The 19,410-nt window shown below is 38.2% G+C and overlaps 2 protein-coding genes across 2 annotated transcripts in view; one reads left to right on the top strand and one right to left on the bottom strand.

Moving 5' to 3' along the window:
• Nucleotides 1-2,606, top strand: part of LOC134792726 (echinoderm microtubule-associated protein-like CG42247) — a 58,547-nt gene extending 55,941 nt beyond the window's left edge. The window contains exons 14-19 of the mRNA XM_063764026.1: nucleotides 78-206; nucleotides 401-563; nucleotides 873-1,055; nucleotides 1,598-1,693; nucleotides 1,779-1,893; nucleotides 2,404-2,606. Coding sequence (XP_063620096.1) covers nucleotides 78-206; nucleotides 401-563; nucleotides 873-1,055; nucleotides 1,598-1,693; nucleotides 1,779-1,893; nucleotides 2,404-2,557 — 840 coding nt within the window. The 3' untranslated portion in view covers nucleotides 2,558-2,606. The remainder of the gene's footprint in view (nucleotides 1-77; nucleotides 207-400; nucleotides 564-872; nucleotides 1,056-1,597; nucleotides 1,694-1,778; nucleotides 1,894-2,403) is intronic.
• Nucleotides 2,607-7,306: 4,700 nt separating this feature from the next.
• Nucleotides 7,307-18,941, bottom strand: LOC134792708 (zinc finger matrin-type protein 3-like). Its single transcript, XM_063764005.1, has 11 exons — nucleotides 18,866-18,941; nucleotides 18,616-18,729; nucleotides 18,244-18,506; nucleotides 17,947-18,057; nucleotides 15,328-15,416; nucleotides 14,428-14,528; nucleotides 11,467-11,532; nucleotides 10,626-10,743; nucleotides 9,471-9,567; nucleotides 8,763-8,813; nucleotides 7,307-8,146 (listed from the first exon to the last, which is right to left on the bottom strand). Exons 2-11 carry the CDS (start codon nucleotides 18,723-18,725, stop codon nucleotides 8,073-8,075), a joined length of 1,080 nt encoding a protein of 359 aa, XP_063620075.1. The 5' UTR covers nucleotides 18,726-18,729; nucleotides 18,866-18,941; the 3' UTR covers nucleotides 7,307-8,072.
• Between the last annotated feature and the right edge of the window lie 469 nt (nucleotides 18,942-19,410).

Genomic DNA, 19,410 nt, shown 5'->3' with positions numbered 1-19,410 from the left:
CGTCACCATTCAGAGATCTCTCGATTCTTAGTTTGGCCATGCATCCTACGATCTAAAACTTAACCCTTCATTCGCAGGTTATTTTTGGTCACCACAAGCAGCTCATGGGCCTGGCCGTCCACCCGGACGATGAAATGTTCGCGACAGCCGGACACGATAAGAACATCGCCTTGTGGCGCGGACACAAACTTGTGTTTGCTACTCAAGTGAGTTTAATCAATTTACGCTAATTCCAGTGGTTTATCCTGTGATTTCATCAGACCACCAGACGTAAAATTTTGAGACTGAGTAGATCGCGACAAAGAAGCAAAACTATCGATCATCATTCCTACTGATAAACCGTAAAGAACTTTTCAATATAAGTTATGAGTAGGTACCTTAATTCCAAATTATTTTGTAGGTTGGATACGAATGCGTGTCTCTCGCTTGGCACCCAGGCGGCGGTGCGCTAGCGGCCGGCAGTACTGAGGGACATTTGGTGGTGTTGAACGCTGACGCCGGAGCACACGTAGCCACACTACGTGTTTGTGGATCGCCGCTTAATTGCTTGATGTATAATTCAGGTATAATCTCTAATAAATAGGTACTAATTAATAAATAAGACTACCGTTACTATCAATCTAATTCAGAGCGTGATCGTCAATTGGCGCTGATAAAATCTAATGGTCAAAGAAATCTGTTAATTATATTCGTGATCTAGAGCCCAACCTTCTCTGAATTTATCAAAGTTCAGCTCAAAAAAATCATCATATATCATATCATATCATATCATAAAAAATATCTAAACGGTTGATGAGAATATTGTTGTAGTTATTGGAGGCTGAGCAAACTGGTACTTTAAAATGAATCCATGTTTCCATATTTTATTACAGCTGGAGACCTGCTCGCCATCGGCTCCCAAAATGGCAGCATCTACCTATTCCGCGTGTCCCGCGATGGCTTCTCCTACAAGAAGTCCAACAAGATCCGCGGAGCACAACCACTGGTGCAGCTAGACTGGAGTCTGGACGGCAACTACCTGCAGACCGTCACAGCTGACTACGACTTGGCTTTCTGTAAGTTTCCAACCTCAACAAGAACCTCTTGATACGACTCCTTTGCTTTCCCTATAAGAAGAAAGTCATGAATCACAGCTGCTCGTGCAGTTAGACTGGAGCCTGGACTGCAATTACCTGCAGACTGTCACGGCGGAATATGATTTGGCTCTCTGTAAGTTTTGACCCTTAACTCATCAGGAACTTAATACATCGACTTCTACAAGAAGTTTTCCCGCTTTCCCGCGCTGCCTTTCAGGTGGCCAAAAGAAATAGGTAGCTCACGGGCCGGGTGGCAGTGGCGGATTTGCAGTCTTTGCCGCCCTAGGCCCCAGGCCCTATAGCCTCAGCACCCATCATATTGACAACATTTTGAGTTATTTATTGTTATCATCAGCGAATTTTTTGTCACAATTTGCCGCCCCTAATATCTTGGCGCCCCAGGCCCGGGCCTACTTGGCCGGGTAGTCTATTCTTCATAATGATTTCCCTATTGCTCTCTGGTCCGACACATTACTCATGTATCTTACTACTTGTCTAATGGTATTATTTTGGTTTTTCAGGGGACATAAAGTCCTTGTCGCCAGAAAAGAGCCCGATAGCAATGAAGGATGTCAAATGGTCCACGTTTAACTCTACCGTCGGATTTTTAGTTTCTGGTAAGATTTGCGTTGATTTTGTCTATAGATGTTAAAATCTGGAGAAATATAATCGTTGTTTACTTGAGTGAGTTGTATGTTTCAGGAATGTGGAACAACAGATTCTACCCAATGACGTCTCTGATATCGACTGCTAGTCGGTCAGCTGCGCACGACCTGTTGATCAGCGGAGATTCTGACGGATATCTGCGCTTGTTCAGGTATTGCTGCTTGTTCTTCGGCTCTTTCATACTAAACTTTGTATTCTAAGTATGATAGTTTAGGTACTAAAAGATTTTTTGGTATGTAACAATATAAACCAAAGAAACAGATACCTAAACCTACTTGGAATCCCCTTGTAACGACTTTTTCTTCTTCCACATTAAGTCAGTTCTTCAAACTCTTATCATTGAACTTTTATAAGCCGAGTTTGGGTCAAAAAGTAGGACCTTCCGTAATAGGTACTATAAAATCTGCTGATGACCATATTTACTAAGGGGTACGCCCAGTGCGTCGTCCTAATTAAATACGACTTTTTTTATTGAATTCAGAATAATCATCACCATCATCCTGCCCCAACTTCATTTGGGGTCAGGCCTTCTTGTGCGTCTCCGCCAGGACAATCTGTCCCGTGTTGTCAGTGGTGGGATATCTTGCGTCTTCAGGTCTTCAGAATAATATGTAGGCACTTAAACTGCTTCATCGTTAACCAATTATTCCTACACCAACAGATACCCCTGCGCCAGTCCCAAAGCGGAATACAACGAGATGAAAGTGTACAGCGGCTCCGTGTACTGCGCGCGCTTCCTCTTCAACGACCGCTGCCTGGTGACCGCCGGGGGCTCCGACGCCGCGCTGATGCTGTGGGAGCTGGTGGACGACTAGCACGAGGCCCCCCGGCCGCCCGCCGTCGTGGTCGCGCCCCCCACCCCCTCCCCCTCCCCGCCCCAAGCGAGGGCCACCTTCAGGGTGCTGGACTTTGATGAGCTCGATTGAAGCAACGTAGAAACAAATGAAGTATTGAGCACCTTATAGATGGATGATCATGCCATCTCCTGTTAATCACGATCCACGTTCGGGATCCTGGATTTTGAGGAACTGAAGTTCAGTATACTGCTGATAAGTTACATCGAGTCTTTGATGACAAGCGTTATGTTAAAGTTTGGAGTTGTGTTGTCGATACCATATCTCGGCTGGAACTTTTTGACGTTGGCTCTTCCAAGTAAAGGAGTTTATTGAACGATAATTTTTGTTCACATTTTACTCCTGTCCAACGTCTGCCCAGATTCGTTGTAACTTAGAAAAATAGTAATTGTATACTGAATTCACGTTTAGCTAAGGCGCTAACACACTGGCACCTTTTGCTAGTGACCTTTGGGACATTTAAGAATTCCAAAATTGTCCTGATTTTACACGAACATAAATCTTTATAGATTTTCACTGTTTTAAGACACTTGCAATCTGGAATTGTACTCTTAATATTATTATGAATTGTAATACTTAGTTCTTGACATACCCAGTATTGGGTTGGATTGGAGAGTTTTTATCTATTACTTAATTAAATTAATGTATTTACCTACAATAAGTCACTGCCATTTCTAACGTGCATTAAACTATTTATGGAATAGCGTGTAGGTAAATGAAGCAAGTTAATTACATGAATAAATATTATTTATTAGGAATTTGAACGTTATCTTCGACACAAACGTAACTTTTTCGTATTTTGTTCAAAATACTACAAGTAAGGTAAACGCGGTCCCATTACATATATGTCATCTTGAAACTTACGTCATTGTCAATAGAGGTGACAGCAAGGTGTCATCTAGTGGGCATTAGCATGTCAATCACTAGTACGTTTACCTTACAAGTTGCTCTCTTGGGCTTTAAAAGATTCTTGGACATTTGGTATATTTGGCGCCATACAGCGAATGATATGTTAAAGTTGGAGATCCTACTCCTATCCTATCTGGCAATCGGTATGTTTACTAAGTTTCTATGGCATTGAATGAGTACTGCTAAAGATATGATGAGGATGTGAGTAGGTATTAGGTAGGTACATAAGTTGAAAACGGCTATAATGTCTATATGATATTTAATTATCTACTACCTTTCATCTTCCTTTTTGATAAAGATGGGTACCTATACATGTGTGCTTTACCTATTGTTGAGCGACCGATTACCGAGTAAATGGTGGTGAAATGATACTTTAAAGGAAAATATAACTTAAGTAGGTATTTCGTACGTTTGTTGGGTAGGTACATTATTCATATTTATATTAAAAACAGTATAATATGTATATAATTATGTGCATGTGGCCTTTTTCTGTAGCGGATTTTAGAAAAACCTCCGGTTTTATCTTTAAAATATTGTATTGGTCGAAATAAAAAAATCTAAGTTCTGCTGTGCAACAAATCTGGAATTTCCTTGGGGTTTACAAACTATGTCGCTAGTCGCTATAAAAAAAACATACAAAGAATTAACTATATATCTTACCTTACCTACCTATTTCTAAAATCCGCTATGAAAAGATATCGGACCAAATGAATCGTTGTGAAAGATTGAATACTTCTTCCAAAATGTGGCAGGCCACTGTAAATTATTACGATCAACTTTTTGTACGTTATCATGCTTTTCACTGTAAAAAAAATAACATATCGCTCGATTAAACGACACTTCACGCAAATATAGTTAATTCAATTAAGAATATCAAAGTTATTGACAGTTATTTAAAACTTGAGTAGACATTTTCAACACAAATTACTTAGGCAAAGGAATTTTTCCACAGAGTTATCACGAATAAAAGAATACGTAGTGTAATCGAAAATAAATTCAATCTTTACTCAGGGATCGAGTATAATTTACCTACTAATCATCAAGAAAAAAATACCTGAAGGCTCTACCGCGAAAATATCTGCTTCTCTATGGCTCGAATATGCAAGAGTGTAAATTTTCGTGATAGGCCCTTAGTATTATAGGTTGCTGACACACGATACCGCATCTATCCTCATGAAGTAGGTAGTGTTAGGTTACACACATAGGTAGGTACCTACTCGTATTATACCTATCACTACAAGTGCCGTAGATTTTCGGGCTGAAGAAGACTGAGCGAGGCGAGGCTAGCGGAGGTTCGTGTGTCATCCGCCTTATGGCTCCTCTTCACGTTGGGCCAACGCCAACGCCAACGAGGGACGCATTTATGCGTTAGAGGGAGCAAGTGATATTGCTATATCATTCTACCGCATGGCTGCGTCCCTCGTTGGCGTTGGCGTTGGCCCAACGTGAAGAGGAGCCATTAAATATTAGCGCATTCACTGCCAGCGCGAGCTACGAGCGTACCTAGCCGATAACACGGGAAAACCGTATGTAGCGAAAAGCGTCTACGAACAGAAAATCCGCTGGCAGTGAAAGTGTTAAGGGCCAAGATTCGCTTCCGTAGGTAATTAAATAAATTTTATTATTATCCAAGTACCTAATCATGAGTAGGTATAAAATGTCTCGATGACTAAAACACATTTTACAGCAATTTCACACATTTTTACGTAGTTGTAGCTGTTAATGTCAATTTAAGTAAACTTTATAACAATTATTTGAACGAAATAACAAAAGAATATATGATTAAATGGGGTATACTCAGAATACTATGTTTTGATATCAATATAACAGCGTTTTCACATTGTACGTTCCGATATCGGATGATCCTTGGAGAAAAGTAGCTTCACAAGCCTCCTCCACACTCGTGCGCGAATCACGGCGCGAAGCCGCGAACGCGAGTGTGGAGTCGATTTTCGCAGACAGCGAAATCGACTCCACACTTGCGTTCGCGGCTTCGCCCGCGATTCACGCGCATAGTCTGGAGGGGGCTTTAGAGAGTGCCGTATGACATCAAGTCCAATTCTTTCTTGGTTTAAGATTAATATCTTTTGAACAATGAACTTAAATCAGGAATAAATATCTATAAAGACACTTTTTACTTCTTAAAATAAAATAATAATAAAAAATACTCTGTGGAACTATCCAACATCCGATACCAAACGAAAACGCTGTAAGTTTGTCGCGCATATATACGTACTCGTATGTCCAAAGCCGATGCACCGATATTGATATTAAATTGATAATATATTTTACATTTCTGATTGTAAATTGATGACAGATTATATTTCTGATTTAAATTTAGCCTTTGGTAAAATTTGGCTCTTGGTGATTATTTTTCTTACCTAAAAAAGAACCGGAATAGGTATTATGTGTACCATATATGGTAGGTACTTTTGCAAGGTTTCATAGTTATAAACCAACAAAGGGTTATCAAATGATTACGCAGAGAACATCACAAGGTTGTTTTATATTTCCTAAGATTAAGATGCATACAAAATTCTAAATCGAAGTGCACTTAAAAAATATTATAAATTAAAACAATCGGCATAAAATGTACACTAGGCTTAAGAAAAACAATTGGTAAACGTGGATAATAAAGTAAACCATTTGACATTCCACTGTGTTTCATTTATTTTACTCAATGCATAACCCAATTTTGTTTACATACATACCTACAGGCAAAGAGAATAGAGTGCATAGAGACGGATTCACAAAGTAAAAAATTATGTAGCCACTGTACATACAGCCATCTTACGACAGACGATAAAACAGTAAGAACGCCATTTGACTTTGATCCTTATTCTTTCAGGGATATGTGTTAACTTATTAAATAGTAATATTAACGCCATCTACTCGACTATAGGCCAAAGGTATGGTGCAATCTTTTCGAGCGATGGCGCCATAATCTTCAGCCTATTCTTAAAGATGGCAGTAAATGTACTGTAGCTAGCTGATAATAGGGAATATTAGGCAAAGCTCTGCGTAGGTGGCACCCTTGTGGCACATACAGTAAACAAACCACATTGACACATCACACGTCACGTCAATCACATGGCCTACCGCGAAACAAGAAAATCGAAATTTCGTTATCTAATCTCTCTATCACTCTTGCATATTCGAGCGTTAAAGAGGCAGATAACTAAATTTCGATTTTACCGGTAGGCCCTTGTTAACAAACCGCCTTGATGCATCAATGTCATATTTAATTGTCTGTGAAAACTTGTCAAAAAACAGTTTAAGGCACAGTATGTATAAGTTAGTCTATGAATTTACTGAGTCGGTAGTGCTGCACTCTGGCGGCAGAACATTGCAGTAATATCCCCTATTTACCATGACAGGCCAAGCGCGCACTACGATTTTTTGTCGTGCGATAACTTTGTCGCAGAAATGGAACGTATGTGTTTATATGTCGGTGCGCGCACATGCGACAAGAAAATATGTATTACAGCGCGATTATAAAATCGTGTCGCAAAAATTTAAATCGCTCTTACTCTCTATTTGATACTTGATACAGGTTGATACAGGTATAGGTACCTGTAAGTCAAACATTATACAGTTGATATGAAAAAAAACGCCACCCAAACATAGGCACATTTGGCTTTCCATCTTTATATAAGAATTTCTGTTGGAATTTCAGATAAAAGGGTCCTTATTGCAATACAAGACCCTTCTTTTGACTTTCGAGAACTCACGCGCTAGTGGCGCCACCTGGTAAATAAGAATAGGGTTAAATGATTTTTTGTGTCTCAAATAAAACCCAAATTGATTCGTAGAATGATTTATTATATTACATTTAAATGAAGATACACAATACTTCATTCTAGAGTTAAAAAATAAAATGGAATCCAGTTTTAAAATGAATAGAACTATCACAAATTAATAAGTTCAATGTTGCTAACGAATTAAATCTACAAACTACAATAAATTGAGACGATTAAAGATGACAACTGCTGATTTCTAATTAGTGTGATACTGCATAATCGAAGGGTAACAACATAATCATCTTATCCTCCTGAGACTAAATGTACATTACAATGTACATATTCGTGCAACCTAATTTGAACCTTTCATGAACCAAATAAAGTAGCATTTCTTTTCTTTCATTGCTTTTTAAAACAAACGAAATTCGTTCTAATTTACTTACAGAATAAGGTTCAAATTAATTAATTCAAACTTTATATGGTGGGTCTTGGGAGGATAAGGAGTAACTTGTTGACTTGATCTAAGGTTGGTATTCCACCTGTCCAATTTCTAGGTCCAATGTGCATTGCGTCTCACTCTCTCACTAAGCAAAATGTGAGACGCAAATACACATAGGACATGTGGAATACCACCCAAACTTACACAGTTAACTCATGTTTTTAAAATTAACACATTCAGGGCCAAGAACCCGACTGTCGGGTACACTGTTCGTAGCGACTACGCGCTACATACGGCAAAGACGTGGCTGCGCGCTACGAGCGTAACCCGTAACACTTAGTGGCAATGAATGTGTATCAAATAACTCCTCTATATAATATTAAAGCCCTTAGTCTTCCCAGGTACCAGATCCGTTTCCCCAATCGCCTCCGTCGTCGTTGCCGTTGCCTCCAGTCTGCTCATCTATAAAAATAAAAAACAAATAATTAAAGCATGGGATTGTAAAATCATATGATTCATATGAAGTTGTGCAGTTTATATACCTAGCCTTGCGTTCTAAGCCAAGTTTTACCCGTCTATAGCTATGGCAAAAATAAAGAATATCGATAAAAATAGACAAGCTTTGATCACACTCATTTGTCTGTAATTTTTTGCCATTATTATATATTGTGACATTTTTTGCCACTTTTGTGTTATTTATAGTCAGGATCGCGAGCCCCTTTTTATCCTTATAGGGGAAAAAGTGTCCTAAAATTTCCATACATTTTTCCAACTTTCCTTTTTGTTACCGCCATACAAAGTATATGGCGAAATGGTAACACAATAGGAAAAAACTCTGGGACATTTTTTTGTCCCATTAGGATCGAAAGAGCTCGTGATTCTGAGTAGAAATGACACAAAAGTGGCAAAAAAGGTCACAATATATAAATTTGGCAAAAAATAAAAGACACGCTCAAATACCTTTGTGACTTTTGATTTATGAACGTTATAACGTTCCGGTAAAAACCGAGAATATGGAACTGTTATTTAAATCAATTGACAAGAACCGTAAGTTATGATATTGTAGTTCGTTGTTTACCTGCAGTCTGTGGTTCCTCTTTAACCGCAATGTTGACGTTGTTCTGCGACTCTGAAAAATTAGTAGATCATGTAATACAAAACCTTTAAAGATTTAATAACTTGTCGAAGGCACATACAACTTTTCACCTCAGCACTAGAATATATAGGTAACTAGCGACCCGCCCCGGCTTCGCACGGGTTACACAAAACCTTAACAAATACACCTAAAAACCTTCCTCAATAATCACTGTCATAGGTGAAAACCACATGATAATCCGTTCAGTAGTTTTTGAGTTTGTCGCGAACATACATACACACAAACAGACAGACGCGGCGGGGGACTATGTTTTATAAGGTGTAGTGATGAAAAACGGTGTATGTTTTCCTTCACCCATACACCCATTTTTTCCTATGAGTGAATACCCATTTAGCCATTTACCTAAACACCCACTCACCCAAAGGGGTGATAAAGATCCAAACACACACAAAATCGAATTTTACTCACTGTTTTTAAACATCAAAAGCAACCCTGTTCGACCTGCTGAGGTGAACATGATTTTATTTTGGTTTCACTGCGATCACATTCTTGTACTTAGACAATTCGACATATCTTAGGGTGGTATGCCACCTGTTCGATATTTGACCAAATGTGCACGTCTCACTCTCTCATTAAGCAAAATGTGAGACGCTTGTGTGTCGCGTTCCGTTCCACATACGAACAACTTACGTTCATTCATGACGCGGATGATGTGCTGCTTCTCCTTCGACAGATGCTTCTTGCCGTTGAGGTGCATCGTCATCTGCTCCGAGCATGTCATGGAGGTCTGTAAACAAAGTATTTAGTTTTATTCAAATTGCTTCATGTTGAATTTATACTGTGGGTATGGGTAGTATGGCGGTCAGCAAAATATAATCAGCGCGTGTCGATAACTTAGTATAGGTTGGAGCACGCACTGATTATATTTTATAGGTATTTTTGCACAGTGCATTTTTTCTAAGCCAACTCATAGACCACGAACGCTGTACAAAGGGTTCGAAACGTCGGGATATATATTTTGAAATGCGTGATATGCAACATAATCCGTTTAATTTTCATGACTAACTATCGCAGTAACCGAAGACAATATTCACAACTGGATTTATTTTTGAAATGACACGACCAGCAATGCACTTCAAGCATAAAATATAAATATCAATAACAAATATGATTGTGAGGTGATTATACCTTACAGGTGTCGCAGTAGAGCACCTTCGGTATGGTGGTCGCCAGCAAATGTTGCTTCTCGCGGTTAATCATGCATGTTGGGTAATTATGCATGATGAGATTATTGAAATTCGTACGCCTAAAGGCAAAACATAGTGTTCCACAACATGTTTATTTTAAGACCAAATTATTGTACCTATGTTTTACGAATAAATGATTTATGATTATGATTATGAAATGTTGCTTCTCGCGGTTAATCAGTTGACTAGAGAGATAAGTCTATTCTAATAGCAGCTTTACTGTCTAAGCAAGAAGTGTGATTATACCTTGCAGATGTCGCAGTAGAGGTCGGCCTGCGGAGGCTTGATGTCGCCCTCACCCACGGTGACCTTCGGCACGGCGATCGCCGGCAAATGTTCCTTCTCGCGGTTAATCGGTTGACTAGAGAGACAAGTCTATTCTAATAGCAGCTTTACTATCTAAGCAAGAAGGGTGATTATACCTTGCAGATGTCGCAGTAGAGCTCGGCCTGCGGAGGCTTGACGTCGCCCTCACCCACGGTGACCTTCGGCACGGCGATCGCCGGCAAATGTTCCTTCTCGCGGTTAATCGGTTGACTAGAGAGACAAGTCTATTCTAATAGCAGCTTTACTATCTAAGCAAGAAGGGTGATTATACCTTGCAGATGTCGCAGTAGAGGTCGGCCTGCGGAGGCTTGACGTCGCCCTCACCCACGGTGACCTTCGGCACGGTGATCGCCGGCAAATGTTCCTTCTCGCGGTTAATCAACTGCTCACTGGAACAAGCAAACCCATTTGAATGAGCTACCGCGTACGGTGGTTTTAGGGTTCCGTACCCAAAGGGTAAAAACGGGACCCTATTACTAAGACTCCACTGTCCGTTTGTCTATCACCAGGCTGTATCTCATGGACCGTGATAGCTAGACAGTTGAAATTTTCACAGATGATTTATATTTCTGTTGCCGCTACAACAACAAATACTAAAAAGTACGGAACCCTCGGTGGGCGAATCCGACTCGCACTTGTCCGGTTTTATTTAATAAGATTTAAGAATATAGAATAGCTCTAAAATTGGGACTTAGTAATCTGAGTTTCGTTAACCCCTGGGGCACGAGTCTAGCTCGCACTTGGCTAGTTTTGTTAAATGCGAAAACACCGCTCGAATGTGTCGTGCCACATTTTGTTTATGGGTGAATCAACTTTTCCTGTCACTCGTATCCATGGTCACCGAAACCTGGGTCGTTTAGTATTAACATTTTACATACATGCGTTCTTATTCGTGTTTTAAGCTCTTCCCAAAATGGTACATCTGTTGAGCATGTTAGTAGAACGTGAATCATTTCTTCTAACACACTGCTACTTTTGTCCGTTGGCTGATGGGACAGAATAACAACAAATAGTTGATCCACGCTTATACCGCATGATAAGAGAGATACTTCGACAAGCGTAGGAGTTAAACAGTTGAGGGAATAACGTAAATAGGTTTTGTAAATACATACGTGCGACCCTCCATTCCTTTTTGGAGTAGATACGGGTTTTTCGGCTTCTTCCGTCCTTCCACAATCCTGAAACATCCATTATGATATAAAACAAATTTTAACAGGTTAAAGAAATAAATAGTAAGTAGGCAGTTTTTTGCCTCCGTTTTTTTGGTATATACGGACGGCTAAAGATTGGAATGCGGTCCTGCCATCTGTATTCCCTGATCAATATGACCTCGGTATTTTTAAAGCAAGAGAGAATATGCTATTACTGAGCCGGTGAGCTCCATCTTAGGCCCTGTCTTCACTTTCCATCAGGTGTGACTAGGACCAATCGCCGATCAGTTTATAATAATTATAAAAAGTATCATTGCTCCGTGCTTCGACGCGCCCTAGACAAGTAATGAAATAGTATTTTAAAACTATCCATAATAAGCAAAGCGGCCAATTTGAAAATCCACGGTGCGGAAATTTTAACCTAAGGAAATTTTGAGTTTCGCTATTTTTATTGACGCTCCATTCTTGGGATCCACGCACCCAAAATCTATCATAACAACTATACAATTTGTTTAATATAAATATGGAGGAAGGTGTAATAAGAATAAGGAGAAGAAGGAATAATAAAAATAAGGAGGAAGTGAGAAATAATCTGAGACTGTTAGAGATAGCTCAATAGTCAATACACACACAACTACGAACACCGTGAAAGCCAATGAGTCAATATTTTTACCTAAATTGGTTCTTATAAACTATGTATAAACTACACCAATGACTCCGATAAAATTTACAACTTATGTGTTGTCTTGGCAAATTTTAATAATCACCCAGGTCAAACAGATTTGAAATGTGAATTACCACACCCTCTTTGCAATAGCAAAGTAAGTAAACCGTTGACTAAAAACAAAACGGCCCTGGTTGTTTCGACTCCGTCAACACTGAGCTGTGTTTGTTGTTCGTTAGTAAATATACTATTCAATTAAACCGTCTTCCTCCTTCCTTCGTTTCGTTTTACGTTTTATCTAACCTAACACATAAAAGACATGTAAGATACAATTATATTATATTTATGTAAAACATGCTCCCAATCGTGCACTATTAATTATGAAGATAAGATAAGTTGTGAACATAGGTAATATAAGATACATATCGCAAATATCTGGGAATCTGTACAAGATATGTATCCTGCGATTACATAAGCATTCCCTATGCGAAATACTTATTATTTCCTGGTTTGCAACTGTGTCCTAACATGATATCTATATTTGAGACCGATTCAGCCATGTCCCTGGTTTGCCTCTCGGGCCCTTAAATATATTTGCTGTGTCAAATATACTCTGGCCAACCCATTTTGCCAGCAGAAAAAGGCGCAATATGCAAATTTTCTATGGAAGTACAACCCATCGCGCCTACATTTTTTAAATTTGCTGCCTTTTTCTACTAACGGAAATGGCTTGCTAAACTATATTATCACATTCACGTGTGTCAATTATTATACCACGGAAAAACATTCTTATAGTAGTGACTATTCTAACATCAATAAGAAACAGTCACAATCATAAACATGTATACGATTTTGCACTTTATGCCACATAGAGGAATAAGGTAAAAAAATGTATGTATGTGTATAAATGTGACTGTTTCAAGTCAAGTTTAACAGACGAGGTCATAAACATGTATATAATTTTGTACCTTATTTGATTAAATAAGGCAAAAAAAGTATAGTTGTTTATGATCTTCACTGTCCAAATCTTACAGACAAGGCCATAAACATGTATACAATTTTGCACCTTACGCCACCCAGGTATACGGTGAAAAAATGTATATATGTTTATAGCTTTGACTGTTCACATTCAGTCTAAAAGTGAAGGTTATACACATGTATACAATTTTGCCCCTTACCGCATTGAAGTAAGGTAGAAAAATGTATATATGTTCATAGCCTTCACTGTCAGATTGACATTTCATATAACAAAAATTAGTAAAATTGATGTGATTATTTGTTTGTTGCTTACATCCAAGTCGGTACGGATCCCGAGTGACTCAGTCATGTTTATACATAATAGGCGGTACTTATTAGTTATTATTCCTAGCATAAACCTATATGTACTGGTCACTTAGGATTTTAAATTTAAGCGTCAATAAAAAGAGCCAAATATGTAAACGAATTAGCAATATGAAAAATAGAATTTTAATTTAGCACCTTTTTTACCGAAAAGCTTTGTAATATAACAATTACAAAGCAATCTAATGTATTTATATACATGTGTATTAGATCGTACGTACCATTGACTAACAACGATCATTGTTTCATTTGTCAACAATTTTTCATCTTTGGCGATTTCTATTGATGTAAATATTCGTACAGAAATGGTGAGTGCTAGTGTACATTTCCGGTAGAAAATGTGGGACTCGACATACAACACGGTCGCATCGACTACTCGAATTGAATGGCGTGGTCCAACATTTAACTAAGAACTTGGAGCTTAAAGAAAGATGATATATAATTGTAAGCACTGCCACGATAATACAAAGTATTTTTTTATGTTGGAGAATGTTACAGAGAGGGCACAGTTAATATACTTTTAATTTAAATAAAATATGGGACAGTCTCGACCGTATACATTATATACACATTTTTACCTTGGGTAGTCTTTACTTCCTAAGGTAAAAAAATATATATTTGTTGGGCCATGGCTGTACCTATATAACGATCATCTAAAATTGTCGACTGTCAAAATTGGTTACAGTTTTATTAACAATTTGATGATATATATTGTATTAAATTAAAAGATAATAGTGTAAACAAATAACTTCTACAAGGTCTAACTTTATACAGTATTTAATCATTCTTAAGCTCTCAAAGTACACTAGCACTTATTACATACATACTATACTAGCTGTAGTTCATTGTGTGAACACAGCAGAGTAAGAAACAAACAAACAATCAACACGAAAAATGGAAAACAGTGGATATCTTACGCTCGATGCGCTTTTCCTGAATAGTGCGAATCGGCGTGAGCCGTGGACGTTATCGTAACGTCGCACAGTTCACAGTACAACTCGCGCGACTTTAGCGGTATCTAGAAAAATAATTGTACATGAAAAGGTTTAATTAAACTGTCCTATGTCTAAAACCCTGCTAACTTCTTCAGTTTGAGCCCGCGGACTGTACGAATCGGCGCGCGGCGCGGCAAATCAAGGCCTTTCATACATTGCGCTCGACCAAGTGTACGAAAGACGTTTGATTTAGCGCTCGCCGCTCTGTCGGCCGCATGCGTCCAGTTTGCGGCCTTAAAGAGGTTAGTGGGGTATTAGAAATAGGACAGATATGTTAAACATTGAAATTTATAACTAATTTAGAAAAATATTCACCATAATTATGAGACTTTTTGCAGTACTTGACTTGACTTTATTTATAATTTATTATTTTAACGAATAACTACGTTTTCTAAGCGTCTGGTGAGCCATTGCCTCAAGTTAACATATAAAATGAAATGTATTACATCCTGCACCATAAAAATATGTTATTACTCTAAAACTAATATTCATTTTAGTTGGGGTTTCTTATTATACACTAAATAATTGAGAGAAATTAATCTACTCTATCTGGTGATATGTCAAACTATAATTTACTTCATTAAATCATGGGTTTGATAAATACTGATCTCTGTAATCTATAATCTATCTCTATAATCAATTTTTCCTATCTCTTAACCCTTTGTAAGTTATAAGGCATCAGGGTGTCAGAAATTATATAAAATTGAACCCTATCACTTTGAAATAACGTTCAAAATTAGATGGGAAATATATTCCCTCTGCCTTATAAAGGCTGAATGTTGTCTTACGAAATTTCTTTCAGTCCACCGAGAGACAAGTTACCTGTTTCCCGGGAGTTGGCTTCTCAGCATTTTGCGTCTGCCATTTCTTTTGATTCTTTTGGTGATTTCGCGAAGTATAATGCATACGCGCTGCAAAACAAAATCATATTAATTCCCTTTTTTTATACAATTCTGTAATTGGAACTAGACGTGCGCGCCGCCGCGGCGCGCCGCCGCGGCGCGCCGCCGCCATAGAGAGTCAGCGCGCCGCCGCCGCCGCCGGTAGTCTAAAATTCGCGCCGAATATTTTTTTATAAGACAGTATTATGCAGCGTTAAAATATGTAATAGGTTATAGACCAATAAGAAATAGTTGAAAATTATTGCGGGCGCCACTTCCTACGTAACTCTCACATTTTTTATGAAAATACTTACTTACTTGGCAATAATTTAGTACGGAATTTTTTTGGTTATTGTATAATTTATTTTCTACAATTTTATGTCCCACCAACACAATACTAACTATTTCTTATGTGGCAGTATGATTTACATAAAAATGTGTTGTATGTATGGGTAAAACACATTTACAAAGTATAATGTCCAGTGTTTTAACCGTTCTCGATAACACGGCACTTTTGCTAAGTCCAGTATGTTGGACATTGCCAAGTATGCGAAGAGTAAAATTATCAAATTTTCTGGTAGTTTTTATGGTAAATAAATTAAACAGAGGTATGTTAGGTGTTTCAAAACGTTTTAAAAATTCATTACTTGTCGGTTTACAACGTAATGAACGAATGAACCAAATAGATAAAAAAATATTTTTACGGATTTTTTTCCTGTGCGTTCATCAAGACATCAAGAGACAGACCCGATTTCATTTGAGAAATTTCTTACGAAAATATTGATAAAATTGCATGCATTATTGTAAAAACCATTGCTCAGACTGCCTCCTAGTCCTCCTACGATACCCCGCTAAGTTTGATAAATGACAGTAAAATTTTACCACCTACGAGCTATAAAGTTTTTGGAAAAATATAAAAATAATAGGTTTGACTTTAATTCATAATATAAGTTGACATTATCAGTAAGTGTATTTGTAATTAAAAAATGCAATTATTCTATATTTATTAAAAACATGAATTTGACAAAAAAAAAACCTTATGCACATAAAGTACTGTATGTATCCAAAATACTGGACGTCTTTTCATTATGCGGCGTATCTTTTTATTTACACCGAACCTGGCAACATCCAACATATTTAACATACGTATGTTTTTTTCGGAACTATTATAAATATATTTTTTTCATGATTTTCCTACAATAAACAACCACATAATAAGATAATAACACCAAAAAAATTATACTAACACAGTTTTTTGAGATTTTTTCCCTTGTCGAGGGGCTACCCGAGGTTTTCATCGATTTTTGACAAGTTTTGAATCGTATCTCCTTTTTTTGCACTACAGATAGAATTATAAGACAAACGGTTATCGGTTTTTCAATCTTTTATCTCCAGTTTTGTCCACCGGATTTTGAAAAAAATGAATTAGTACTTATTTTTTTAAGAATTTTTTAAAAATTGTCTAAAAAACACTTTTTTCGTATCTAGTTTGCGGTGATCTTACATGTACGAAATCTACATATTTGGGTTCGTCTTTGACGTCTCGAAAAAGATGTCCCGGGTTTTAATTTTAAACTAATTAACACAAAAGTTATGGCCAGCAAACCAGTTTTTTAGCCTAAAATTGTTCAACTTAGATGCCAAATATCTCGAAGACAATGAACTTTGAAGTAAATATGGGATACTATATTGCTTAAAGCCTTGCTGTTAATATAATAAGGTACAAAAAACATTAGAAAACTAAGGGATACAGATCGAAGGTCATTGGCGTAGCCCCTTAAGGGTTAAGCGTAACTTTTCATTATACGTCTTAATGTTGAAAAGTTGAAAAATCCCACGCCGCCGGCGTTACGCCGCCGCCGTGGATTTTTTCGTGGCGCGCCGCCGCCTGATTTTTTTCGACCGGCGCGCACGTCTAATTGGAACTTGGCAGTCAGATATAAAACAAATGTCAGCCTATGTATAAATTTTGGACTGGTTAGGGTAGCGCTACCCCGTATTTCGCACAGAATAGGCACAATGGCTGTTTAATTTCCCAAAACTGCTGAGTAAAACTAACTAAAGCTCTAAAAGTCTAGAATCTAGATCAGCGGTCGGCAACAAGCGTCCCGTGGGCCACATGCGGCCCGCGAACCTCTCACTTGCGGCCCGCGAACCCCCCTGGCTATTTTGTATCTAATATTGTCAAAGAACAATGTGTGATAAAGTCACACATATAAACAAAAAAGTGCGGCCCGCATCAACTTCCTTAACTACTATGTGGCCCTTGGCTGCTAAAACGTTGCCAACCGCTGATCTAGATCATAGTTCAAAGAATTATTGTTATTATAGTAGTTTTAAGTTAAAGAATCAGGCACTCAGACAATTCAATTCAGATAATTCATCATGGGATTGTCATTACATTAACTTTAGAACCATAGACATATAATCTTAATAAATTATAGTGGCCACTATCTGGTTCAATCTAGTAAAGATGCGGTTTTGCAATCAGATATATCTGTAGCATCTCCTAAAATGTTAAATAGGCAGAAGATTTCCAAAAGGATGACCATAGACTTACACATAGTAAAGGAGTCGAAGTCCAACCCGCAAACGCCACAGTGGTGAGCCTCCATGAGCTTTAGCAGCCTCTTGGGGAGACCTTTTATGCTCTCCTGGGCAACACCACAACCTGTAGTTTAAACAATACTCGTCTTAGCACCTTTGACATACAATTTTTTTTTTATTTGCAATAAACAGTGTTCCCTGCTTTTTTTCTACATGCAGGCAACCATAGATTTACAGACTACACAGACACCGCATTATGAAGCACTTAGTTCACATACAAAGAGTATAGTGTGAGTTATAGTGTACTCACGTATAAGGTATTTAAAAGCTTGAGTCTCTGGAGCGACATTACGGGGCATAGGTGGCCTCCCTGGTCCAAAACCCCGGCCAAACATCACCATGGGAGGCGGCGGACCGCGCGGACCACGAAGGCCCATCGGACCCATAGGTGGGCCCATGGGTGGTGGACCCATAGGTCCGCCCATAGGTGGGCCCCTTGGTCCATACCCAAAGCCGCCTCCAGGCCCATAGCCACCACGGTAGCTGCCATAGGCATTGTTGTAGCGGTCATTGCTAGAAAAAGTATTTGTGAAGGTGTGAAGTAACTGTTTTTAGCATATTTTAATGACAAATTTTACAGATTCTTATGAAACTAGGTCTCAAAATTAAACGGTATACTTACTTGGGCATTCCACGTTTAGGTGGCCTTATCGGTCGCATTGGTTTGTTCATTGCGAACCCGTTGTCGTTACCAAAGTCTACATCTTCCACAAAATTACGGTCTCCCATCATTTCACTGTAAAGTAAGTAAAAGTGGAGTAAAGTAGCGATCGCCAAGTAATAGTTATACAACGTATTTCAGACTTGAGGCCATCGGAGTGCTTGTAGATTTATTACATACTGATTTTTGTAATAGAATAAGTAGTATTTACCTGGATTAAATTAATACTTTTATTTATTAATTGATCGATTGCACTGGACAGCGTATCGTGTCGGGATGTCGGCGTCAAATCGGCGTCCGTAGAGGAAATCGGTCTGTCACTTTTTTTTCAGGCAATTTCAATAAAATGGGCTCTACAGACCATAGACTTATAATATATAGAGACGGTGTCTCAGCGAGCTGTCACTGTTGCCACTTTTGTTTAGTGTACGATTAACAATGAGGCCCACGTTGCTGTAGCCATGTCGATAAAGTCATATCGATAAACTATCGACATTTCTTGCAATTTTAATTTTACTTCAAAGGCTTAACGATACCTAAAATTACCAAAAACGCTTTTATTCTTTATTGTGGTTATCAGATCACAATTTTATAGTCACGCCCCAGCAGGGAACCAAGGGAAAGTTCAGATATTTAATTAAAATACATGAATACGTCCTAAAATAGGTGTTCCGCAATAATTGAATTATATTATTATATTATAATATATTCATTATCCATTAGCATTTCAATTATGTTTATGTTTAACGAAGATAT

This window comes from Cydia splendana, chromosome 8 (genome assembly GCF_910591565.1).
Source record: "Cydia splendana chromosome 8, ilCydSple1.2, whole genome shotgun sequence".
Lineage (NCBI taxonomy): Eukaryota > Metazoa > Arthropoda > Insecta > Lepidoptera > Tortricidae > Cydia > Cydia splendana.
This window is presented reverse-complemented; position numbering and strand designations above follow the sequence as displayed.